The sequence below is a fragment of the Pleurodeles waltl genome, chromosome 11 (assembly GCF_031143425.1).
Source record: "Pleurodeles waltl isolate 20211129_DDA chromosome 11, aPleWal1.hap1.20221129, whole genome shotgun sequence".
NCBI classification, from domain to species: domain Eukaryota; kingdom Metazoa; phylum Chordata; class Amphibia; order Caudata; family Salamandridae; genus Pleurodeles; species Pleurodeles waltl.
The window spans coordinates 681,233,809-681,260,835 of NC_090450.1; the positions used below are offsets into that span (position 1 = coordinate 681,233,809).

Genomic DNA, 27,027 nt, shown 5'->3' on the forward strand with positions numbered 1-27,027 from the left:
TCGGAGCTCAGGAGGTGCGCCTGTTAGAAGTGAAACTCACAGAAGACATTCTCTTGTTAATGCGTTCTGATAAGCAGCATCCTACATTGAGGGACAAGTGACAGCTAGCTATACTGTGGGGCCAGTTTGGGGACACAGGGTCAACAAAGAAGGCATACCCTTGTCGCCTGCAAACCAAATTACTATGAGGGAGGGGACAAGGTGGGTCCTCTTCTTGACCATAGCCAGTGCTAACAGCACGCTAGGTCCCACATCACCAAAATCCACACAGATTACTCTGGCTGGGCTACCAGAGAGTCAGACAAGCAGGCTTTCAAAGCCTTCTACCAGCGCCTTTATGGTACATGCGGGTGAGGATCAAACCACAATAGCCAAGTACCTCCAGAACTGCCCCTGGCAACCACTAGACCCCTCTTAGACCCGTGACCTGAAGAACCCTTCCCTGTAACTGAGTGCCACACGCAGATGCCTAAAAAAAAAAAAAAAAAAAAAAAAAAAAAAGGAAGTGCTTTCCAAGGGCAAATCCCTTGGCCCAGATGGTCTTACCTTGGTATTCTATTTGGTCTTCTTACTGCAACTCCAGTAGGCCACTAGCTTAAGCTCAACAACTCAGTCACCCACACCACAAGCCTCACACCTACCATGTCCAATGCAGAAATTACACTCTATCGCAAGCCTGGCAAGGACCCGACACTCCGCTCATCTTAGTGCCCCATAGCCCTACTGAATACTGATGCTAAGCTTTACACCAAGATGCTGGCCAACTGCCAAGAAACTCTTCTACACTGATTAATAGATCCCAACATTCAAGTTTGCTTAATATGACATAGGCAGGGTTCGGACGATATCAGAAACCTCACTCAACTAGTCGAAAAGGCCCGCCGACTTGCTATCCCTCACCTCCTCCTCTCCCTCAATGCCAGGAGGCTTTTGACCAAGTGAGTTGGGACTTCTTAAGAGCGATCCTCCAGAAAAAAGGACTAGGCCCAGTCATGGTCAGTAGGATCATGGCCTCATACTCTGCACACACTGCCTCCATTCGAATTAATGTCCAGACAACTCGCTTCTTCCCTTTCACGGGGCACCAGGCAGGGCTGCCCCTTGTCACCCCTGTTACTTTCCCTCTTGGTGGAGCCACTGGTCAATCATCTACAGCAATCCTTCGATATCAGTAACTAGGGCTCACAATCACGAACTCCTTAACTACCTGGATGCGGGCTCATTTGCCCCTATTTTGTAAAGCAATACTTGAAGACCTCCAGCACAGGAGATCACTCCACATTTCATCATTAGGACACATTAACGTGGTGAAAATGAATGTCCTCCCCCGGCTCTCATATCTGTTTCTATCACTTGCCACTCCCATTCCCTCACGAGACATCAAACAACCGCAAGGGGATCTTTGCTCGTTCATAAGGAAGGGGAGACTCCCTCGCGTTTCCACTGCACTTCTTATGCTTCCCTGAAACCAGGGAGTGGTGTGGGAGAGCGAGAAAGATTGGGTACAGATGGATTGAGATGTCACTTGTCGCCCGCTCTGGGACCTTGCCTGGCCTCTGAAGCAGCACCTCCCTTGCAGTGCTTATATAACCACCCCGATGCGCACAGTACCGGAGATATAGGACAAATTAGCAATTGGGAGGTGCCTGACCACATTCCCATCCCTGAACACTCTAATTGCGCAGAAGACCGACCTCTCCTGCCCTCCCTCAAGATTCCTGCCAGATTTGGTTAAGGGCGAGAGCAGAATCCTACAGGACTTATTCCAGGGCTTAACTATTAAACTCTTCAACCAGTGCAAAACAGAGTTCCACCTCCTTGAATCTGCCAGTCATCAATACTTTCAGCTACTGCACTGGGCTCTCCACCCCACCAAACGCAATGGCTGCTACCCGCATCGTTACCTTCTTTAAGCAATTTGTTCACAGCTTCTAAGGCAACTATGGTCAAATGTCTAAGACGTTTGATGTCCTAAGACAATTATGCCTCCTCCCCGGCCATTCAAACCAGTGGAAATGGGCTCCAGAGAATATTCCAGATATCACTCCGAAACAATGGGAACTGCAGTGAAGTGCAGACTATAAGGTGATGGTCCAGTGGCATTATACACCAGCCCATCTACACTCTATCTACGCTACAACGCAGCCATGTGCTGGCGCTGTGGAGCACAGGTGAGGGACTTCCACCACATATGGGGGCCCTGCCCTTCTCTCACATTTTTTTGGAAGGAGATTCTGATTCATTTATATAAGGCACCTTGGGTTACCCCATCCCGGCAGACTATCACACAATCATTCTGGAAATCCGTCCCATATCATTAGCTGAAATGACCCACGCAGTCTGGTATCTCATAAGTCATATGACTGGTACTGCCAAACAGCTCTTAGCTCCACCCTGAAAGCCTCCTTTTGCTTCTCTGGCAGCATCCTGGTGTACACATCTCTGGCACACTGTTGCCATGAAGCAGATGACACACAAATTGCCTCTCACAGATAAAAAAAAAATCAATATATCCAGGAAGTGGATACTAACTGAATAGACAAGTGCAACATTTATGCTGCACATAACATCAGTTCCTGTGAAGTCTATATGCTGACCTTTGTTATTTCGAATATATAGACAACTTTTTTTTTTAACCACTTGCATGTCTAAGCACTGACCTCCTGACTTGCATGACTGCTGGACCCAGTTTAAGTATCTGTGCTATTTTTGTCTTTGGCACCTTTGTATGTTAATAAAGATAAAAAAAATAAAAAGCTCACATTCCTCCGTGCAATCGTCAGACTTAGAACATACTTGTTTCGAACAGCTCAGCACAGCCTTAGACCCAACATAGGTGCTTTCATCCATTCATTTCAGGCCACTGCTCTTTGAAATTCTCTGAAATCTCTTGGCTGAATACCACTTTCTTCAACAAAAGCTCGAAAACAGTTTCATTTAGTGCTACAAGGTAAAGGTCACTGGTCTCATAGGCTATCGTGTTTGCCTGTGCTCAGAGGTCCCGGGGTAGTTATGAGCCTTCTAAATACTTCAACAAACAGAATTGTGTGCTCTGCTAACTAGTGACAGTCTGAGACCTCTGAAAGAAGTAGCAGGGCACCACGTGTATGTTCAAGAGGATCCTGCAGCAGCTGATAAGCTCTGCTTACAACCAAAGCACAAGAGTGAAGATCCAAATTCCTACAACCTGTAATTCTGGTTTCTCCACTTTGACAAAAACTGGATTTTCCACTGGAAATCTGTCTGCCATCACTTGCAGAGGGTGGATTTATTGGTGCAGGCACCGAGGCCCAGGGTCAGGCAAGCTAGTTTAATTGAGTGTTGTGATAGAGTTACTCACAACAAGTTTCTACTTGGCACATGTTTGACTCTGTCCCGGACCCACCAGACTTTTACTGTAATATCATGAAAGTTTCATGTAATTTTCTGAGACTTCACAAAACATTTTAAAGTCGTAAAAAATACATTGATCACCCAGCTCGCATATACACAAACTCATACATAACATGTTTGGCAAGCATATGACTAAGAAGGTGGCTGAGAATAAAGGAAAATGCCTGGCAGTATCTTCACAGGATGAAACCATGCCATAGAACTGCAGGCCATTTTAATATTTGCCTTCATGTTTGGAGCCAACATTTGCATTCAACAGCTTCCCCGTGCCCTTCCCACATTGCCACTACATTGCACAGTCGCATGGCATTCTGGAGGGGCAAATCAACACACCACATTTGAGCAGAGCCACTTCAAACAAGGAAACCAACTAACTTCATGCAAAATTAAACATTTTCTCCAGTTAAATCCCTCATGAATATTTACTGTGCATAAAGGTTTAGCTGTTTCCTAATTTTAATGTAAAGGGATCTTTAATTTAAAAAACTACAGTAAATCTGTCATCCCAAAGTTTCCATTTCCCTTAACATGTCTCTGCAAAACAATCACTTTGAAGGCAGTGGACAGTGGACTTCCATCCCAGCATTCTTTAACAGTGGATTGAGCTTCACTGATGCATGTGTGTGAACATATACCCAAGTGGGAGTCAAGAAAGGCCCACAAGAAGATCTTGACAGTGCCCTAATAAATGGCATTTACTTATGTGCTGTCTGTTCCGTCTCTAGTCTGCACTTGCCTTATTCTACTATCCAAAAGCTCCTTAATCATTGACACCACCTCATCGTCGTCTTCAGAGGCAACTGGAAAGGAAGGAGAAATAAATAATATCAACCATCTGGGTAAATACAATGCAGGCGTTTTTGCTTTCAAAAACAGTTTTTCATTCCATGGATTCCAGGATCTTTACTTTCTGTGGTCTTCTGAAACCAAAACAACACCCTCGAGGAGGAGACCTAGAACTGAAACTACGAGAATGTTAAAGTGCCTTCATTATCCGCTTTGACACTGTTGGATATGGTCTGAACAAAGACGCGAAATGGCACTATTGGCTACTTTAATGCGGATATGTGTAAAATAAATAATTTATGTTTTTCTTTCTTATGTAAGAACATGGGACAGGAACCCATAGGATATGAGGTTGTCCAACTTATGGACTTTCGATTTGTCTAAATGTGTAGCAAAATATTGTTTGACATTAATCTGTGCTTAGATCTATTATATGCATACAGTCCATCTATTATCCTGAGATATGTTTACATCAGCTATCATTTGCCTGTCTGGTAACTCATGTAGCAGGACCTATGTATGCTTCCATAATAGAAACAACAAAAGAACATATGGGAACGTACTCCCTGTCCCTACAAATATGGCGCCTACTAAATTAGGATTTTATAATCCTTATGTTTGGGACCTATTGTGAGGCTTTAATTATTGTGACGGATTAGGGACTGTTCTTCCTCCTTTTTTGATTGGAGTATGCTGTACCCCAATATTTTTATTATTATTATTTTTCTCAATTTCTAATTTTCAAAATAGTCATAGATTTGATAGCTACGTTTCTCGATATCGACACTCTCAAACAACACCTTTTCAATATGGCTGCCATTGCTGGTTCTGGAAAAATGCTGCTTGATACAGACAAAAGAAGGACATATTCTCCGTCTCTATCAAATATGGCGCTGAACTAGGATACCAGTTCGCTTTCAATCCTTTCGAGGCCAGGGATTTAACCTGCAACAAACAAAAGCTTGTTTTTCCAATCTCATGTTGTATCAGTAAGTGGAGCTTGAAAATATTATTGTTTTTTAGGATATTTAGATTATCTTTATTCAGTAGTTACAGTTATATTCATATCAGGTATAAGCGCTCGATATAACTAATTTAGACTATCGGTTACTATATTCTGTTTTTTCCTTCCGGCTGGCCTACACCATTTATGAAACATTACCAGAGCAGACACATCTTCCTATGTCCCGTGAATTATGAAACATTGTGATAAACTGTCTTTGCCTGGTTTTCATCACTAATATTATTGTCCCAACTATGTAAAACCAATATATGATCTAAGTTATCGAATGTTCTCCTCCTCTCTGGCCATACGCTACTTGTTGGTGTAACTCCAGATTACATGTGCCCTGGAAAATTAAATCTGATTAATAGTTTTTTTCCCTTGGAAGTAGCATTGTTATTACTTCTGTTACAATTGGTGTTTATTGACAAAGTATTGACTTGACATCAACAAAATGACTGTTTTTGGGTCTCTTTGACATGTTTTGATTCTTCACTTATTTTCTTTACTGTTTATTCAACATATAATTTCAAAATGACATATCACTTTAGAGTGCTACTAGATATATATGCATTAGGTTAATCTATGGGATGTAGCATTTAAACATCTAGCTGCTAATATTAAAACACATTTGGGACCCTTAAAAGGAATCACTACCTATGCTTTGCCAAAACCAGCACTGGCATGTGCCTTTGGATGTAAAAACTGATCGCAGATTTAGTAATAGGCCTTTACACAATTAGAATGTTGTCCGTTTCGTTATAAGTATCAATTGATAGTTTGCTAGGGTGAAATAAATTCATGTGATCATTGTATATTTTTGTTTGTAAAGATATACTTTTCTGACCATCTACATATGTTATGGAATTCAAAAATGGATATACTTTTGTGAACATATGAATAGGTGTCGTATGATTTTGCTGAAATTGGCATGGGTGGAGGGTTTATCTATTTTTTCGCTTTCCTCCACTCTTATTGCCTTTTTTTATTACTTTTTTATGGTTTTATTCTTATAATAATCGTGCAAATATTGACACAGGATGGAGGTTGTGTTGTTCTAATTTTTAGTCAGGACTTGCTTTTTCACCTTAATACTTTTGGGAGATCTTGGTTATATTTATCTTTATTTTTGAACATTTCTTCTCTTCTTCTTTAGAAATATTGTCTATTTTTCCTTCTTCTTTTAGTCACTTGACAGCATCTACCTATAAATAAATTGTTTCTGTTTCACCTTAAAATACGTGTCTTCTTTTTGGAGAAACCAGTACATCCTATAGAGAAAACAGTTTCTCCGGAGTGATGGTGAGGTTAGATAATATTTTCTTAAGTTCTTTGCTAACCCAGTTTCCTGGTCTTGCAGCCTTGAGAAAGCCCCAGGTATATATACCGACAGAGGGTGAAACGTGTCAGCTGTTGTTCTTTTCTAAGCATTTCACAATAAATTTCTAGTGGACTTATTTACTTGGCTCAACGTGTTATTTAACACACCCCTGTGACGTGAAGACTTGGACCTTTAATTTGGATTTATGGTGGGTTTACCAGTTTTTTGTTGCAGCTTATGTTTCTTATTTGAGGACAAGGGGTTCACACCTCTTTTGGTAGCCCACAACTCTATGAATAGGGCATTGTGAAATTAGAAGAGAGTGCTGGACCTTTGTAGTGAAGGTTTCTATCAAAAAAACATAGTTTACCAAAACTTGTAAGTGTGTGTGAGCTCTTAGCAATACCGCATGCTTTAAGCCACAAGTGGAAGCGCCAAACTGTACAAAAATACAGATCTACTGAAAACAGAACACCATAAAGGCAGCAAGGGTCGATGGGTGCCCTGTAATCAAACCACACACATGGTTGTTTAGCTGCTGGGGCGCATAAGATAACCTGTGTAAGAATTTGCGACCCTGTTTTATTAGTCAGTGATGTAAAGAAAGAGTAAGGCTTTTCTGAGAAATAAACTTTTCTCCACCATTGTGTCGTTGATAATATTTATAAACACAGAATCTCTCTGCCAACCCTTAACATTCCGGAATACCTTACCTGCATGGAAAAAACACTTAAAAAATAAGCAAAGAAGTGGCCAGATAAAAATAGCATTCCAAACTAATTATTTAATACTCCACACCAAACAAACAGTGCATAACCACACCTGTGCTAAAAGTCTTTTTAATTCTTTGTTCCTCAAAAAACTACTGACCTCTAGTTAAATAAACATCAATCCCTAGCAAGAGGATTTTCAAGTAGATTCAATGGTTTAAACATCTGTGAACTTTTAAAGTCTTCTATCAGGATTTATTTATACTTCTCAAATAAGGAAGGGTTGTCCCTGTAGTAGTTGGTGCGTATTAGTCCTGACTCTTTCTGATAAATATCTGTCCTTCAGTGCAGCACAAGGACTGAGGAACATCATTTATCACAGACGTGTATACCATTTGTCAAGAAATGCCTTACAAATGAAAGACAGACGTGAATAATCGGTGAGTTAAGCTGGAAAAGGTTTGAAGGGTATGAGATGATGCTTTTAATTCATGGTACAAACCCAGCAAAGGGATGGGACAAAGAGGTGGGAAGCCTTTACAATAGACACCCTGGAGACACTTTGACACCTGTAGGGGTCCTTCTTAAGCAGGAAGCCATGATTACAACAGTTTCTGGCTAAATCTGAGAGTTTTCCTGGTGTCTAAATCAACATCACAGCACCTTTCACCACTAAGGGATTTGGCATTTTGAAATGCCTTTAGCTGTGCCACACAGGCCTTGCTTCATGTTGCGGACACATTTCTCATGGTCAGAAGCACAGAACAAGGTGCTGCAACCATGAAGAAGCTACATAATACTCTGGAGTCGTTTGTGCAGGCTCCGGCCATCCCTGGTGCTCCTACTCAAAATCAAGAGTCTGCTTGAGCTTCCTACACCTGATGGCCATCTACCAAGAGGGATGCCTCGATCCAGGAGGCTCAGTAGACACATCAGTATACCTACACCGCAGAATTAGGTCTTGCAAAAAGACAGGGAGCATACCCATAATATTCTCCACGGCCATGTAAACAAATTCAGAGTCACAAACACCCTAAGTCTTTTGTGAGGAAATGTCTCCAGAAAAGGATTAAGGTAGCAGCGTAGATTAAAGCCTGGGTAGGTATGACCAATCATTTTTTTAATGGTAGATTACATCACATTTAGTGTGATTGTGACTATAACCACCAGGAAGCCAAACTTCACAGCTATAGTGCATCCAATGCAGGCTTCCATTATTTCTATATTGCATTGCAGCACACTCTTCTTTCGTCTTTTATGGTCTGGCTCTTCTCCCTGGACAGAACGTTTGAAAACACTTAAATTACATTTCTAAAAGGCTTTTTACGATGCTGCCAATCCCGTTTGATAGAAGGATGTACCCTACTGATACCAGGACTTTGGGAGGGAACTGTGGAATTGTTGTTAGCACTTGGATCCATGAAATCACCTGCTACCACTCTTACTCGTAATGAGAGCAAATGAATGGGCACAGAGACAAGACGCCCTTCCATAATGGAATTCTTTAGAAACATTTGCAAACTGCTTTTGCCACCGATGTTAGGGAGGGTAACGCACAGCTGGATGTCAAACATTCTGAAGTAAAAGGGAACAGAATCGAGGTGGGTGTGAAAGCTAATTTTATGGGCATCTTCAACTAGTTATCGTCATATGCCAGTACAAAATGTGATATGAATTTCAAGCATTAACTTTCTTTTGAACCACAAAATAACCAGATCACAAAGACACCAATATAGCCAAGTTGGAAAGCCTTGTCTTCCAACAATGCCTAAATAGTGGCAGTCTACTCAATCTTCAACAACTGCACCATCTTCTATCTTGGTCTGCTTGAAAACTTATTTTAAGAACCCAATGGGCCTGGAGAGGTGGCAAGCAGGGGTTAGTGAGCAACCACCCTGGGTTTTGCAGCATTTTACCAAAGAGGTCTTGAGGGCTGACTTACTGTGGAGCTGCAAACTGGGTAGCAACAGCACCCTTTGTACACCTTACTCTCCAGAGGAGTCAGAGGCTTCTCACAGAGATAATATGTAAGTAGAGACCAAGTACCCAAACAGTCAAACACACAGTGATTCCCGCTCCTATGTTATAAAAAAAAAAAAGTTACAAAATAAAGTTATAAAATAAAAAAGTAGTACTTTAATCACACACCAAAACCCAATTCTGCACATAAGAAAAGCTAATACACCCTTCAAGGACGCTACAGGGTTCTTTCTAAGTACACAGAAGTATTCTGGAGTAATTTGGCACACATGCACACTCACTATGATATGGTGCTAGCAGCTTCCTTGGTTGAGTGACTCATTGACTAGTCTATCTGTGTCTAACTACTAAGGTTCTTGGTTCTTTAAAGTGAATCTGTCTCACTGGGTTAAGTATGCTTATGGCATTTTAGCAGTGGGAGACACAATGTTCATGTTCATGCGGCTCAAGTTACCTGGTGAATCAGGGGCTTGGAACATACAAGGAGAGTACATGTAAGTAGTCCTTGCTGTAACTCCCAATAGTTATTAGTGGTCCTGCCTCCTCTGATTCTCTGTATTGGTGTTTGAGTACAGTGGCTCTTGGCAAAAGCAGTGCAGGTCCAGTAGCACCCAGAAATCCCTTCCTGAAAACAATCCTCTCACTGGGGCTGTATCAGGTCTTTGATAACAAGGCTTTATGTTGCTGCAGAGTCAGCATCAATTCACCTGTCTCTGGCAAATGACAGGGACATTATGCTGGCTGATAGGTACTGAAAACAGACATCCGCACACTCATACTTCTCGAGCTCTCCGCAGCCTTCGACACGGTCTCCCACAGGACCTTATGCACCATGGTCTCCATGATGCAGGAATCTGCGGAAAAGCCTTGCAATGGATTCACTCCTTCCTCACCGGAAGATCACAGTCAGACTCCCACCCTTCACATCCAAACCAACTCTCAGGGATCCTCCCTGAGCCCAACGCTCTTCAACATCTGCATGGCTCCACTTGCAGTCATCATCAGAGGCCACAGAATGAACATCATGCCATACGCCGATGAAGCACAACTCATCATATCCCTCAATAAAGACCGGACAAAGCTAAGAGGAACTTTCACACTGGAATGAAAGCTGTCACGATGAGACGAGAGAGAGCTGCCTCAAGCTCAACTCGGACAAGAGGAGCTCATCTTCTTCGGAAACTCCACTTCACCCTGGGACGACTACTGGTGGCCCACATCGCTCAGCTCCCCACCTACTCAGACTGACAACCTCCGCAACCTAGGAATTATCCTCGACTCTTCCCTATCAATGACCCGACAGGGAAACGCAGTCACCTCTTCCTGGTGGCACACCCTCCGACAGCTCCGCAAAATCTTCAAATGGATCCCGGTCGACTGCTGCAAAGTAGTCACCCACGCCTTAGTCATAAACAAGCTCAACTACGGCAACCCACTCTATGCCGGCACCACAACAAAGAACATCAGGAAACTACAACTCATCCAAAATGCAGCCACCAGACTCGTCCTGAACCTCCCCCGCCAGGAACACATCTCCCAACACCTGAGGATCCATTATTGGCTCCCAGTGAAGAAGGCGAATCAACTTCAAACTACTCACCCACCCCTACAAGGCCCTTCACAACATCGGACCGGACTACCTGAATCATTGCATCTCTTTTCATAACCCCACCAGACCCCTCCGCTCCATGCAGCAGACGCTAGCCACCATCCCACGCACCTGGAAAACCAATGCAGAGGAGGATCTTTTTCCTACCTCACAGCTAAGTGCTTGAACAAGCTGCCCACGCACCTCAGACAAAGCCCATCACTCACCATCTTCAGGAAGAACCTCAAGACATGGATCTTCGAATTAGGCCCAGACCCACCACCAGCGCCTTGAGACCCTCACGGGTAAGTAGCTGCGCTTTATAAACATTGATTGATTGATCAGCAGGCCAGGCTGCAAGCATCAAGATTCACACACTTCAGGTGATGCCCCCTCACCTCTGGGAGACTGGCTAGCAAATAAACCATCCTTGGATCTCAGCAGTCCTTCGAGTACTTGGATCACTCTCTGCCTTAACCAGTGAAAACTATGGAACTGAAACCGTGTGGGATTTTTCAAATCCCATTTTTATACACATTTTTCAGACAGGGGATGTTGATTCCACTGTCACAGCCTAGGAAGCAGTCGAAGTGATTCCTCATCTTAGTTCATTTTTCTTCTGCAGAGCAGACACATTCTCCACTAAAGATGATGGCTTTCACACCAGGCAGTGGCAATGCTTACTAACTGAAGCATCCAACACATGAGCACAATTAAGTGTGAAGACTCTGCAATGGCCATCACCAGCCTTTTGTAACAGCATTTTAGGGGAAGACAACGGAACTGGGCTTGGCTAGAAGATTACCTCTCCCTAACAATAGAATCTGCTGAATGAACCCCTCGTCCCCTTGGCAGTGCTAAAAAAATAATTATCGGACTCCCTGTTAACAGGTCACAATCGAATAATTATGAAAGGCTTCTTTATCCTTCCATACGTCACTGTCTTACGCTACACCCTTTAGCTTAGGAATGCAAGGAATATACTTCCACTGCCTAGGAACACTGCACCTCAGCCTCCATCTTGTGCTATGTTTTACCAGAGCTATCCAATATAGATCCCACTGGTCTCTCCAGCCACACACATAAACAATATGGAGTCCTGATACCAGTCACGAATCATACAACACACACACATGCATTACACACACATGGGGATGTGTAGGAAGCTGCCCCTTTATGTGGTATGTAAATACCATGTAAAGGTTACAGGGGTTCTCCAATGAGTAGACAGGGCCTGCTATGCAATACCAACGTGCTCTATTTAGGGGTATTGCGGTCGAGCAGCCTTAGGCTTAACACAGAGGAGTAGCAGACATCACAAATATACACAATAGTCAATAAATGAGACACAGAACTCAAAAAGGAGATACACATCAATTTATAAAAATTGTAAGTATATTGATATATGTTTAGGCATCAGAGAAAAATCTTTCAGGTAAGTATGTGTTTAAATAGGAATTCTTTTCACTTTGAAATATGGACACAGTGCAATTTCTGAGTTCTGCAATGCTATCCTATGGGAGGAAAAACACATTCTGCAAACAAGTAGACTTACAAGACCAATCTCCAGGAGTTAAGGTGAATCTTTTTCAAAGGCAGACGTTCTTACCAGGTTTTTGGAGTCACAGCTGCAGGACGAATCGACTTTGGGACAGATTTTTGTTGAGGGATGCCGACAGGCTGGCAAGGTTGGTACCAGTTCCACGACAAAAGAGAAAGAGATAGGGGCGTACCAGTGTTATCAGGAGAGCTCTCAAGCATCTACTAGGATGCTGAGTATCATCAGTGGGCAATCTCCTCGCCAGACCGGCACTGCAATGTCTGGCGGACCACCCTCTTTCTAGCCTTGTTACCCCCACTTTTGGCCTGTTTGTGAGTGTATGTCAGGGTGTTTGTCACTGTTTTCACTGTCTCACTGGGATCCTGATAGCCAGGCCTCAGTGCTCATAGTGAAAACACCATGTTTTCAGTATGGTTGTTATGTGTCACTGGGATCCTGCTAGTCAGGACCCCAGTGCTCATAGGTTTGTGGCCTATATGTACGTGTCACTGGGACCCTGTCACACAGGGCCCCAGTGCTCATAGGTGTGCATGTATATGTTCCCTGTGTGGTGCCTAACTGTCTCACTGAGGCTCTGCTAACCAGAACCTCAGTGGTTATGCTCTCTCATTACTTTCAAATTGTCACAGACAGGCTAGTGACCATTTTTTACCAATTTACATTGGCTTACTGGAACACCCTTATAATTCCCTAGTATATGGTACTGAGGTACCCAGGGTATTGGGGTTCCAGGAGATCCCTATGGGCTGCAGCATTTCTTTTGCCACCCATAGGGAGCTCTGACAATTCTTACACAGGCCTGCCACTGCAGCCTGAGTGAAATAACGTCCACGTTATTTCACAGCCATTTTACACTGCACTTAAGTAACTTATAAGTCACCTATATGTCTAACCTTTACCTGGTAAAGGTTAGGTGCAAAGTTACTTAGTGTGAGGGCACCCTGGCACTAGCCAAGGTGCCCCCACATTGTTCAGAGCCAATTCACTGAACTTTGTGAGTGCGGGGACACCATTACACGCGTGCACTACATATAGGTCACTACCTATATGTAGCTTCACCATGGTAACTCCGAATATGGCCATGTAACATGTCTATGATCATGGAATTGCCCCCTCTATGCCATCCTAGCATTGTTGGTACAATTCCATGATCCCAGTGGTCTGTAGCACAGACCCTGGTACTGCCAGACTGCCCTTCCTGGGGTTTCTCTGCAGCTGCTGCTGCTGCCAACCCCTCAGACAGGCAGCTGCCCTCCTGGGGTCCAGCCAGGCCTGGCCCAGGATGGCAGAACAAAGAACTTCCTCTGAGAGAGGGTGTGACACCCTCTCCCTTTGGAAAATGGTGTGAAGGCAGGGGAGGAGTAGCCTCCCCCAGCCTCTGGAAATGCTTTGTTGGGCACAGATGTGCCCAATTCTGCATAAGCCAGTCTACACCGGTTCAGGGACCCCTTAGCCCCTGCTCTGGCGCGAAACTGGACAAAGGAAAGGGGAGTGACCACTCCCCTGACCTGCACCTCCCCTGGGAGGTGTCCAGAGCTCCTCCAGTGTGCTCCAGACCTCTGCCATCTTGGAAACAGAGGTGCTGCTGGCACACTGGACTGCTCTGAGTGGCCAGTGCCACCAGGTGACATCAGAGACTCCTTGTGATAGGCTCCTTCAGGTGTTAGTAGCCTTTCCTCTCTCCTAGGTAGCCAAACCCTCTTTTCTGGCTATTTAGGGTCTCTGTCTCTGGGGAAACTTTAGATAACGAATGCATGAGCTCAGCCGAGTTCCTCTGCATCTCCCTCTTCACCTTCTGATAAGGAATCGACCGCTGACCGCGCTGGAAGCCTGCAAACCTGCAACATAGTAGCAAAGACGACTACTGCAACTCTGTAACGCTGATCCTGCCGCCTTCTCGACTGTTTTCCTGCTTGTGCATGCTGTGGGGGTAGTCTGCCTCCTCTCTGCACCAGAAGCTCCGAAGAAATCTCCCGTGGGTCGACGGAATCTTCCCCCTGCAACCGCAGGCACCAAAAAGCTGCATTACCGGTCCCTTGGGTCTCCTCTCAGCACGACGAGCGAGGTCCCTCGAATCCAGCGACACCGTCCAAGTGACCCCCACAGTCCAGTGACTCTTCAGCCCAAGTTTGGTGGAGGTAAGTCCTTGCCTCACCTCGCTGGGCTGCATTGCTGGGAACCGCGACTTTGCAAGCTACTCCGGCCCCTGTGCACTTCCGGCGGAAATCCTTCGTGCACAGCCAAGCCTGGGTCCACGGCACTCTAACCTGCATTGCACGACTTTCTAAGTTGGTCTCCGGCGACGTGGGACTCCTTTGTGCAACTTCGGCGAGCACCGTTTCACGCATCCTCGTAGTGCCCGTTTGTGGCACTTCTCCGGGTGCTACCTGCTTCAGTGAGGGCTCCTTGTCTTGCTCGACGTCCCCTCTCTCTGCAGGTCCAATTTGCGACCTCCTGGTCCCTAGCAGCGTCCAAAAACGCCAAACGCACGATTTGCGTGTAGCAAGGCTTGTTGGCGTCCATCCGGCGGGAAAACACTTCTGCACGACTCTCCAAGGCGTGGGGGATCCATCCTCCAAAGGGGAAGTCTCTAGCCCTTGTCGTTCCTGCAGTATTCACAGTTCTTCAGCCTAGTAAGAGCTTCTTTGCACCAACCGCTGGCATTTCTTGGGCATCTGCCCATCTCCGAGCTGCTTGTGACTTTTGGACTTGGTCCCCTTGTTCCACAGGTACCCTCAGTCAGGAATCCATCGTTGTTGCATTGCTGATTTGTGTTTTCCTTGCATTTTCCCTCTAACACAACTATTTTGTCCTTAGGGGAACTTTGGTGCACTTTGCACTCACTTTTCAGGGTCTTGGGGAGGGTTATTTTGCTAACTCTCACTATTTTCTAATAGTCCCAGCGACCCTCTACAAGGTCACATAGGTTTGGGGTCCATTCGTGGTTCGCATTCCACTTCTGGAGTATATGGTTTGTGTTGCCCCTATCCCTATGTTTCCCCATTGCATCCTATTGTAACTATACATTGTTTGCACTGTTTTCTAAGACTATACTGCATATTTTTGCTATTGTGTATATATATCTTGTGTATATTTCCTATCCTCTCACTGAGGGTACACTCTAAGATACTTTGGCATATTGTCATAAAAATAAAGTACCTTTATTTTTAGTATAACTGTGTATTGTGTTTTCTTATGATATTGTGCATATGACACTAAGTGGTACTGTAGTAGCTTCACACGTCTCCTAGTTCAGCCTGAGCTGCTTTGCTAAGCTACCATTATCTATCAGCCTAAGCTGCTAGACACCCTATACACTAATAAGGGATAACTGGGCCTGGTGCAAGGTGCAAGTACCCCTTGGTACTCACTACAAGCCAGTCCAGCCTCCTACATTGGTTGTGCAGCGGTGGGATAAGTGCTTTGAGACTACTTACCACTCTTGTCATTGTACTTTTCATAAGAGAAAAATATACAAAACAAGGTCAGTGTATATACACATAGCCAAAAAGTTTTGCATTTCCTCTTTTCACTCTTTTCTAAGTGCTGAAAAGTACTTCTAAACTTTCAAAAAGTTCTTAAAAGTTTAAAAAGTTTTTTTTTCTGTCTTTCCAAAAAGTTCTGAAAACTTTTTTCTCTTTGTCTATCACTTTAACTCTCTCTAAAAATGTCTGGCACAGGCCAAAATGTTGAACTGTCCAAACTTGCATATGATCACCTTAGCTGGAAAGGAGCAAGGAGTCTCTGCATAGAGAGAGGTTTGAGTGTAGGGAAGAATCCTTCCTTAGAACTGTTAATTAATATGCTTAGAGTACAGGATAAGGCCATAAGTGCCCAATCTGTAGAAAAAGTAGCTAATGGTTCTCAATCTGATCCAGGGACTCCCCCAGGAAAAGGTTCAGGAAAGAAACTTCTCAGCCTGCCCATTACTAGACAGTCTAGCATAGTTGGTACAGAGGTTGAATCACATCATACTGATGATGTGCTCTCACATTATGCTGGTAGCCAAGCTGTTAGGGTGCCCTCTGTAAGGGACAGGTCTCCTTCTGTTCATTCCCATCATACCTCTGTATCTAGAAATGTCCCTCCCACCCACCCTGATGACAGATTGTTAGAAAGGGAGCTCAATAGATTGAGAGTGGAGCAAACCAGACTGAAGCTCAAGAAGCAACAGCTGGATTTGGATAGACAGTCTTTAGAAATAGAGAGGGAAAGACAGAAGTTGGGTTTAGATACCCATGGTGGCAGCAGCAGTATTCCCCATAGTCATCCTGCAAAAGAGCATGATTCCAGGAATCTGCACAAGATAGTTCCCCCTTACAAGGAGGGGGATGACATTAACAAGTGGTTTGCTGCACTTGAGAGGGCCTGTGCTGTACAGGATGTCCCTCAAAAGCAGTGGGCTGCTATCTTATGGCTATCATTTACTGGAAAAGGTAGGGATAGGCTCCTTACTGTAAAAGAAAATGATGCTAACAATTTCCAAGTTCTTAAGAATGCACTCCTGGATGGTTATGGCTTAACCACTGAACAGTACAGGATAAAGTTCAGAGATACCAAAAAGGAGTCTTCACAAGACTGGGTTGATTTCATTGACCAGGCAGTGAAGGCCTTGGAGGGGTGGTTACATGGCAGTAAAGTTACTGATTATGACAGCCTGTATAACTTGATCCTGAGAGAGCATATTCTTAATAATTGTGTGTCTGATTTGTTGCACCAGTACCTGGTAGACTCTGATCTGACCTCTCCCCAAGAATTGGGAAAGAAGGCAGACAAATGGGTCAGAACAAGGGTGAACAGAAAAGTTCATACAGGGGGTGACAAAGATGGCAATAAGAAGAAAGATGGTGAAAAATCTCAAGATAAGCATGGGGATAAGGGTAAAACCAAAGATCCCACTTCAAATCTTAAACACTCTTCAGAGGGTGGGGATAAAACAAATTCTTCCTCTTCTTCCCAACCTGCACACATTAAAAAGCCTTGGTGCTTTGTGTGTAAAAACAGAGGCCATAGGCCAGGGGATAAGTCCTGTCCAGGTAAACCCCCTGAGCCTACCACCACTAATACATCAAGCTCTAGTGCCCCTAGCAGTAGTGGTACTAGTGGTGGGACTGCTGGCAACAGTCAAGCAAAGGGTGTAGTTGGGTTCACTTATGGGTCCATAGTGGAAACTGATGTAATCAGTCCCAAGACAGTTTCTGTCACACCTAGTGGCATTGGCCTTGCCACACTGGCTGCTTGTCCCCTTACAATGGATAAGTACAGGCAGACAGTTTCAATAAATGGTGTTGAGGCCTTGGCCTACAGGGACACAGGTGCCAGTTTCACTTTGGTGACTGAAAACCTAGTGCACCCTGATCAACACATCATTGGACAACAGTATAAGATTATTGATGTCCATAACTCCACTAAGTTTCTTCCCTTAGCTATAATTCAGTTTAGTTGGGGTGGAGTTACTGGCCCTAAGCAGGTGGTGGTATCACCTAGCTTACCTGTAGACTGTCTCTTAGGTAATGACCTAGAGGCCTCAGGTTGGGCTGATGTAGAGTTGTATGCCCATGCAGCCATGCTGGGCATCCCTGAGGAATTGTTCCCTCTCATTTCAAGTGAAATGAAAAAGCAAAGGAGAGAAGGCCTGAAAACTCAGGATCCCTCTCCATCAACAGGTAAAAAGGGTATCACAGTATCCCCGAACCACCCTACCATTCAGGATACTATTCCTGTGGTGGGAGAAACCTCTCCTGGGGTGGCACCTGTTCCAAGGGAATCATCAGCTGGCAAAGCTGGACTCCCTGAGGTGGAAGTACCTCTCTGTGGGATAACTAACATATGTGACAAAAAGAACACCATTTTAGTTAACATGGAGCATCCCTCCAACCCTCCCAGAGAAACTTTAGTGCAGAAACCCTGTACTGCCTCACAACACTTAGGACAGCATCCCTGCCCTAGTGTGGAGCTCATAGGACAGCATCCCTGCCCTGCTCCAACTCAAGAGAAACAGCATCCCTGTTCTCTCTTCCAGCCAAATGGACAAAGTTTTTGCCCAGCTATGGCTTTTCTGAGACAGCATCCCTGTCTGGCATTTCCATCACTACAAATAGGTTCAGTGGACAATTCCCACTGCTCTAAACTAAAACTTACTGATAGAAACTCTGAAAATACATCTTCACATTGTTGCTTAGCTAAAAAACTGCAAACAGGGTGGTTTACATCCCCACAGGGAAGTAACCATATAGTGGATGATAAAGGGAGTAACCAGTCTATTGCAGAGCTACTCTCTACTTATCACCACTTAGACAATAAAGTCTCAACTGGCCAAGGTTAGCCTTATTGTCCTTCGTTTGGGGGGGGGGTTGTGTGAGAAGGTAGCCTCTTTCTAGCCTTGTTACCCCCACTTTTGGCCTGTTTGTGAGTGTATGTCAGGGTGTTTGTCACTGTTTTCACTGTCTCACTGGGATCCTGATAGCCAGGCCTCAGTGCTCATAGTGAAAACACCATGTTTTCAGTATGGTTGTTATGTGTCACTGGGATCCTGCTAGTCAGGACCCCAGTGCTCATAGGTTTGTGGCCTATATGTATGTGTCACTGGGACCCTGTCACACAGGGCCCCAGTGCTCATAGGTGTGCATGTATATGTTCCCTGTGTGGTGCCTAACTGTCTCACTGAGGCTCTGCTAACCAGAACCTCAGTGGTTATGCTCTCTCATTACTTTCAAATTGTCACAGACAGGCTAGTGACCATTTTTTACCAATTTACATTGGCTTACTGGAACACCCTTATAATTCCCTAGTATATGGTACTGAGGTACCCAGGGTATTGGGGTTCCAGGAGATCCCTATGGGCTGCAGCATTTCTTTTGCCACCCATAGGGAGCTCTGACAATTCTTACACAGGCCTGCCACTGCAGCCTGAGTGAAATAACGTCCACGTTATTTCACAGCCATTTTACACTGCACTTAAGTAACTTATAAGTCACCTATATGTCTAACCTTTACCTGGTAAAGGTTAGGTGCAAAGTTACTTAGTGTGAGGGCACCCTGGCACTAGCCAAGGTGCCCCCACATTGTTCAGAGCCAATTCACTGAACTTTGTGAGTGCGGGGACACCATTACACGCGTGCACTACATATAGGTCACTACCTATATGTAGCTTCACCATGGTAACTCCGAATATGGCCATGTAACATGTCTATGATCATGGAATTGCCCCCTCTATGCCATCCTAGCATTGTTGGTACAATTCCATGATCCCAGTGGTCTGTAGCACAGACCCTGGTACTGCCAGACTGCCCTTCCTGGGGTTTCTCTGCAGCTGCTGCTGCTGCCAACCCCTCAGACAGGCAGCTGCCCTCCTGGGGTCCAGCCAGGCCTGGCCCAGGATGGCAGAACAAAGAACTTCCTCTGAGAGAGGGTGTGACACCCTCTCCCTTTGGAAAATGGTGTGAAGGCAGGGGAGGAGTAGCCTCCCCCAGCCTCTGGAAATGCTTTGTTGGGCACAGATGTGCCCAATTCTGCATAAGCCAGTCTACACCGGTTCAGGGACCCCTTAGCCCCTGCTCTGGCGCGAAACTGGACAAAGGAAAGGGGAGTGACCACTCCCCTGACCTGCACCTCCCCTGGGAGGTGTCCAGAGCTCCTCCAGTGTGCTCCAGACCTCTGCCATCTTGGAAACAGAGGTGCTGCTGGCACACTGGACTGCTCTGAGTGGCCAGTGCCACCAGGTGACATCAGAGACTCCTTGTGATAGGCTCCTTCAGGTGTTAGTAGCCTTTCCTCTCTCCTAGGTAGCCAAACCCTCTTTTCTGGCTATTTAGGGTCTCTGTCTCTGGGGAAACTTTAGATAACGAATGCATGAGCTCAGCCGAGTTCCTCTGCATCTCCCTCTTCACCTTCTGATAAGGAATCGACCGCTGACCGCGCTGGAAGCCTGCAAACCTGCAACATAGTAGCAAAGACGACTACTGCAACTCTGTAACGCTGATCCTGCCGCCTTCTCGACTGTTTTCCTGCTTGTGCATGCTGTGGGGGTAGTCTGCCTCCTCTCTGCACCAGAAGCTCCGAAGAAATCTCCCGTGGGTCGACGGAATCTTCCCCCTGCAACCGCAGGCACCAAAAAGCTGCATTACCGGTCCCTTGGGTCTCCTCTCAGCACGACGAGCGAGGTCCCTCGAATCCAGCGACACCGTCCAAGTGACCCCCACAGTCCAGTGACTCTTCAGCCCAAGTTTGGTGGAGGTAAGTCCTTGCCTCACCTCGCTGGGCTGCATTGCTGGGAACCGCGACTTTGCAAGCTACTCTGGCCCCTGTGCACTTCCGGCGGAAATCCTTCGTGCACAGCCAAGCCTGGGTCCACGGCACTCTAACCTGCATTGCACGACTTTCTAAGTTGGTCTCCGGCGACGTGGGACTCCTTTGTGCAACTTCGGCGAGCACCGTTTCACGCATCCTCGTAGTGCCCGTTTGTGGCACTTCTCCGGGTGCTACCTGCTTCAGTGAGGGCTCCTTGTCTTGCTCGACGTCCCCTCTCTCTGCAGGTCCAATTTGCGACCTCCTGGTCCCTCCTGGGCCCCAGCAGCGTCCAAAAACGCCAAACGCACGATTTGCGTGTAGCAAGGCTTGTTGGCGTCCATCCGGCGGGAAAACACTTCTGCACGACTCTCCAAGGCGTGGGGGATCCATCCTCCAAAGGGGAAGTCTCTAGCCCTTGTCGTTCCTGCAGTATTCACAGTTCTTCAGCCTAGTAAGAGCTTCTTTGCACCAACCGCTGGCATTTCTTGGGCATCTGCCCATCTCCGAGCTGCTTGTGACTTTTGGACTTGGTCCCCTTGTTCCACAGGTACCCTCAGTCAGGAATCCATCGTTGTTGCATTGCTGATTTGTGTTTTCCTTGCATTTTCCCTCTAACACGACTATTTTGTCCTTAGGGGAACTTTGGTGCACTTTGCACTCACTTTTCAGGGTCTTGGGGAGGGTTATTTTGCTAACTCTCACTATTTTCTAATAGTCCCAGCGACCCTCTACAAGCTCACATAGGTTTGGGGTCCATTCGTGGTTCGCATTCCACTTCTGGAGTATATGGTTTGTGTTGCCCCTATCCCTATGTTTCCCCATTGCATCCTATTGTAACTATACATTGTTTGCACTGTTTTCTAAGACTATACTGCATATTTTTGCTATTGTGTATATATATCTTGTGTATATTTCCTATCCTCTCACTGAGGGTACACTCTAAGATACTTTGGCATATTGTCATAAAAATAAAGTACCTTTATTTTTAGTATAACTGTGTATTGTGTTTTCTTATGATATTGTGCATATGACACTAAGTGGTACTGTAGTAGCTTCACACGTCTCCTAGTTCAGCCTGAGCTGCTTTGCTAAGCTACCATTATCTATCAGCCTAAGCTGCTAGACACCCTATACACTAATAAGGGATAACTGGGCCTGGTGCAAGGTGCAAGTACCCCTTGGTACTCACTACAAGCCAGTCCAGCCTCCTACAGTGGTACTCAACCGAAGATCTTCCAGCAGATATCAGTGAGTCTTCGGAAAAGACTGGCAAAACGACAAAAGTGTAGTAGAGACGGGTGAATTAAAATTGGCTCTGCGCCTCAGACATCATAATTTAATAACTCAGGAAAAAAGGAACAGGCCAAGATTAAAAGAAAGAGGGAGGAGTCAACACAGGGAACAATGTCCCATTATACTCCATGCAAGGAGAGAAGGTAGAGTACCCCATCCTAACAAAAAGTGGTCAACATGTTTCGCGCCTCTGTGGTTAAAAAAATGTATCCCTTGGCGCTTCATCAGGACCTAGACAACTACTTCTCCTAGTATAAAGAAAAATAAATGCTAACAAGTCACTTACTGACCGACTTGTCACCGTCAATTAGTCGAATGGTCGCCCCTCCCATGGTAGAGAAAAGGCATCATAGGCACATGTCAGTCTCAGATCAAGGAAGAATTATTGAAACTTCCATCAGTCCTGCGTTGAACCTGAAGGCACGGGTCATCGGGTAGTTTTCTAGGTCCTGATGAAGCGCAAAGGCTACTGACCCTTGGTGTCACTACCCCACCCCCATATGACCACTTCCTGTGGGAAGTGGGCATAACCATGTCCCAGAATTCCTAGGTATGCCTTCTCAAAGGTGGCTACCTCTGAAAAATAGTATTTACCTCGCCTTAGCCCACCTATGGGGTGGTACTAGCCTGAGGGTGGCATGCCTATCTGACTAGCTAATTTTCCCTCCTTTTCAGGTGCCAAGTGGGCTCTGGACAGAGGGGCGGTAGCTTCCTCTTCTGTGAGGGGTGCCAGATTCACATTTCAAAGTGACAGCTTCTTTGAAGCTTGCCAGCACAAGGAGACTAAATAGCAGGCCATCCTGTGGGAGGGGGTGTTACACCCTCTGTCCAGACAGGCCTTTGTTCTGGGTCTCCTGAGAGCAACGGCTCACACCCTAGGATGTCTGAACAGTGTCTCGGGTAGAGACCAGTCAGCAAGCACAACAGAGGCTGGTAGGTTTTCCGGGGCACCTCTAGGGTGCCCTCTGTGTGCATGCATTGGTAAATCCAACACTGGCATCAGTGTGGGTTCACCAATACAAGATGTTTGATACCAAACACCCCTATTTTCAGTGAAGTCATCATGTAACTAGGGAACAGGACTGACCAGCACAGGGGCATATCAGCTTATGCACACACATATAATATTAAGCCCCCTGTCTTAGGGCTGTCAGGCCTGTTGTAGGGGTAACTTCCAAATATCATACGCAGTGGTAGGGGACATGGCACACAGGGATGTGTGACATGTTGTGTTTTAATTTTTGTCTGCTCCAGGACACGCGTCCTGGAATGGCAGTGGTGCATGCGCTTGGAGAGGTTCTGTTAGGGTGGCACAATTCATGCTGCAGCGCTTAGGGACCCTCTCTAGTACCTCAGGTCCTAGGTACCAAGGGTATCATTTAGTAGGCACTTACAGAGGGGCCTAAAAGTTGTGCCAGTAATACAGTTTTGGGGGAAAGAACCCTGGCACTGGGGACCTGGTTGGAAGGGACCCAGTACACTTCAAACTTGTATCAAATACCAGGCAAAAAGTGTGGGGGGTGTACCGCAACAAGAACCCAGTTCCCTACAGGATGTCAGTGCAGCATCTGGGTATTACATTTAAGAGGAACTTTACAGATGTGGAGCATGTAGGCATGAGCCACATCACTGAACAGAAAGGAGGCCTGGGTAGTACTATCAATCAAAAAACAGTAAGCTGCCATCTCTGCTTAACATATATGACCCAGGACATGGATAGTAGTCCAGTGTTGACTGGTGAAACTGCTTTGTGCAACCCACAAGACCACAGAGCTCGACTATGAGTATCAGAACCATTATGAAAAGTCTAAGCCTTGGTGTGCCAGAGCATGTGTTCTGGGCCAAAAGACTATCAGAATACAAGATCACTAGGATCACTCCAGAAAAGAGTGCAAGTCTGTAATCCCATGCATTTACCATTAGTGTCCTAACACTGTGGAAATATGACAGATACTAAATAGGACACTGTGTGGCCAAGACAACCAAACTGGCACTGAAATGTCTTAGATGTTAGTGGTAGATCAAGATATCCATTCCGAAGACTGCATCGTAGGCAAAACTGAACACAGCCCTCAATCCAAACAAAGGATTTCATTAATAAAAAAATAAAAAATAAAAGAGCTTCCGAATACACTTAAGCACTGAACAAGTGTGTTTGACTAGGGCCTCTCTTTCAAATTTCACCTCGGAGTGAGACACATTAGTGGCCAGAGGCACCAAGCCACAAAACCCATTCCTCCTAGAACTACAGAACCTCTAACCCTTTTCTTCTTTTCCAGAAAACAAAATCTTACCACAAGCCACCAAATTTTCCTGGAAGTACTGCCACTACGAAGGTGAAAATAGACATTTTACGCCTCAGCTGACTTACTAGAGCCGGGATCCTACTGAGCACTGAACTCCCCAGTCAGGTCAATGCCGACTCTGTACAAATTAGTTGTGTCATACCAAATGTATGTCCTTTTTATAGCAGTTTCTCCTTATCAAACAATTAGCATGAAATTCGAGGTGCACCAAAGTTTCCAAAACATGTGCTTGATATTATAAAATAGTACACACAAAAGAAAGAAGGCAAGTGCCTGTGTCGCATGTCAGTGTTTTTACCTCCATCTGGACGAGCTGCCTCTTCAGTCACTATTGGCAAGCCAGTGGCATAAAAATCCATGATTGTTGCATAAATGTCAGGTTTTATTAAGTTCCAGTCTGCATCTTCACTCTCCTGTAAAGTTAGCAATGCATAAATTAGAATGTTCTCATGCATAATTACCTCAGCCAGAGCAGACCACAACCTCTGCAGGTCGGACAAACGTGAATAGAGAGACTTGTGAGTGCAGATGGGAACCCTGAGCCCGTCAGTGTGTCTGCTTACCTTAGAGATAGTGATGAAGTCTGGCCCAAAGAAGACACTCTTCACTCCTTCAACCTTGAATAGCTGTCTGAAAAATAATATTTTTTTGACATTAAAGTTTATTAAAAAACAACTTACTACCCAAGTCTCTAACTACCTATCAAAACACACACTCATGCATTCTATCACAAACCCACTAATCCATTTCACACGAATGAATTCATACAAATAATTTGCACACAGTATGCTTTGCTACCAGATCTGTATAGTCTGACAGACCAGTCATTACACTTCTGGCACATAACATATCAATGCTTCCCCTACAATGTATTAGATATAAAACAGGAGAAGAATCATTTCATATTGTACCACCATCAATTGTTCTTTTGTGGCAATAGCGTGCTGTACAAAAATGGAAATATAAACAAAAAAGAACTAGCCTTCAAAAAGGACAAACAGCTATAAATAACCGTGCCTTTTTCATCATCATGTGATCAGATTGTTTCAAAAACGTCAAGGCATCCTTTTGAGCAAAGTTTCCCACAACCTTTATGGACCACGTAAGACCATCTCATCTGCTTCTCTCACACAGCTGATAAAAGGTTGGGGAAGGTTGTTACTGTTAATTACGAGCAGCCACCTTGAATTTGTCATATACCGAAAGGGGGGTGAACGGTTCTTAACGCAAATACCGGGTACATAATACCTCCACATGTATTCAATTTAAAAAAACATTCTACTTTCAAACATTCTCATAAATAGGTTAATTTCCAGTGGCAATCCATGTGAATGTCATTCCTGCAATACCTTTAACTAATCTAAGAACACGTTGAACAATATTTGGTCTCCAAATATCACATAAATATTCCGGTTAGAAGAAGTGACAGCTTGCATACTGCAAACTCACTTTAGCAACCCACTTGCCCAAGCAATACTAGGTGGGCCATATATTTGGGGAAGAGTCAATTACATGAAGTGGTTCACTAATGTAGAAGTTAACTCTTTCATAGCACAGCAGCCCTTTCTGAGGGAGGACCGACCTAAGGAAGACTCGTCCCTTGCACTATTGGCCTTTCAGATGTGATCTGATACATGACTGACTCTTCCCCAGTCATGTAGCCATTTGAGAGCTGAATGTGACATTGTCTAGTTCTCTGGAAAAGTACTCTGTCCCTGAACACCAGCTTACCTTTGCTTATTGTTTCCCTTTATTCAAATTGTATTTAGGATTACCACCGTTTCCAGAGAAAACCACTGGCCATTTGTTGGTATTTTGAGATGCTGGGAGGGCCACAGGACAGTACTTGAAAAATAAGTTGCATACCATCCTCTGTATTGATTTTAACACTGCAACTCTGCCTACTTTTACTTTGGGCTTCATGTAGAAACAATTTAGACACCCCTAAAATACTTTGAAGGGATTTCTTCTTTTTACTGGCATTTTAAGATGTATATTTCAAAAGGAAGGTTGTGCTAACTGGCATGGTCATGTAAATACCATCAATCCTGGTAAAGTACTTGCAAACTGGCAACACAATTTGTATTTCAAGAGTGCAGACTACCCCAGAGCAAATACCAGGCGTGCAGCAGGCACTAGCCTTTTCACCAGATGATTCCAGGTAAACCCAGAACAGACCTGGGAACGCATCAGACAATGCCTCAGGTATGGAATGCTCCCACCCACCTCCACACTTCTCTGCTCTTGTTTACTACCCTTTGGCGCTGATGGGATTGGAGCAGAAGTCCTGAACTGCTCATTTTCCAGATAGAGACTGTGGAAAAGAGGAGTGCAAGCGTATGGATGGGTATCTAGATGTGAATGAATAAAAGACACAGCACTTCCTATCCACTGTCAAGCCCTGTATATCTGTATGAAGTTTAACGACAAGTAGAGTTGAAAGAGTATGCAAAATAGATAAGTTGGGTGACGCATATTTGCTTGAAATTTTATTTCTATATCTCTTCTCCTGAACTGTTAATTAGTGTGTGCGTCCCATATGTCACAGCAGAGAAGTTCATAGGCTACTGCCATCTTTCCAAATACCTGGCTAAGGGAGAGCAATACGCAGATGCAGGAGATGGAAAATCCATAGTTCTTCCTTCTAGGACCGCCCTGCCCGGCAGAAACTTCAGACTGTTGGGATTAGGCGTGTCTTGCGTCTGAATGAACATGCACCTCACTGTAAACCAGAAAGAAGGGGAAAAATTAAACACATTGCTCTTTGTACTCAAACTATGTGATAATCCGCAGCATT

At 44.9% G+C, this 27,027-nt stretch overlaps 1 protein-coding gene across 1 annotated transcript in view; it reads right to left on the minus strand.

The window, feature by feature from the left end:
- NFU1 (NFU1 iron-sulfur cluster scaffold) overlaps window positions 1-27,027 on the minus strand; it is a 127,614-nt gene that overhangs the window by 44,684 nt on the left and 55,903 nt on the right. The window contains exons 3-6 of the mRNA XM_069214188.1: window positions 26,817-26,952; window positions 24,794-24,860; window positions 24,529-24,643; window positions 4,130-4,193 (exon numbers count right to left, since the gene is read on the minus strand). Coding sequence (XP_069070289.1) covers window positions 4,130-4,193; window positions 24,529-24,643; window positions 24,794-24,860; window positions 26,817-26,952 — 382 coding nt within the window. The remainder of the gene's footprint in view (window positions 1-4,129; window positions 4,194-24,528; window positions 24,644-24,793; window positions 24,861-26,816; window positions 26,953-27,027) is intronic.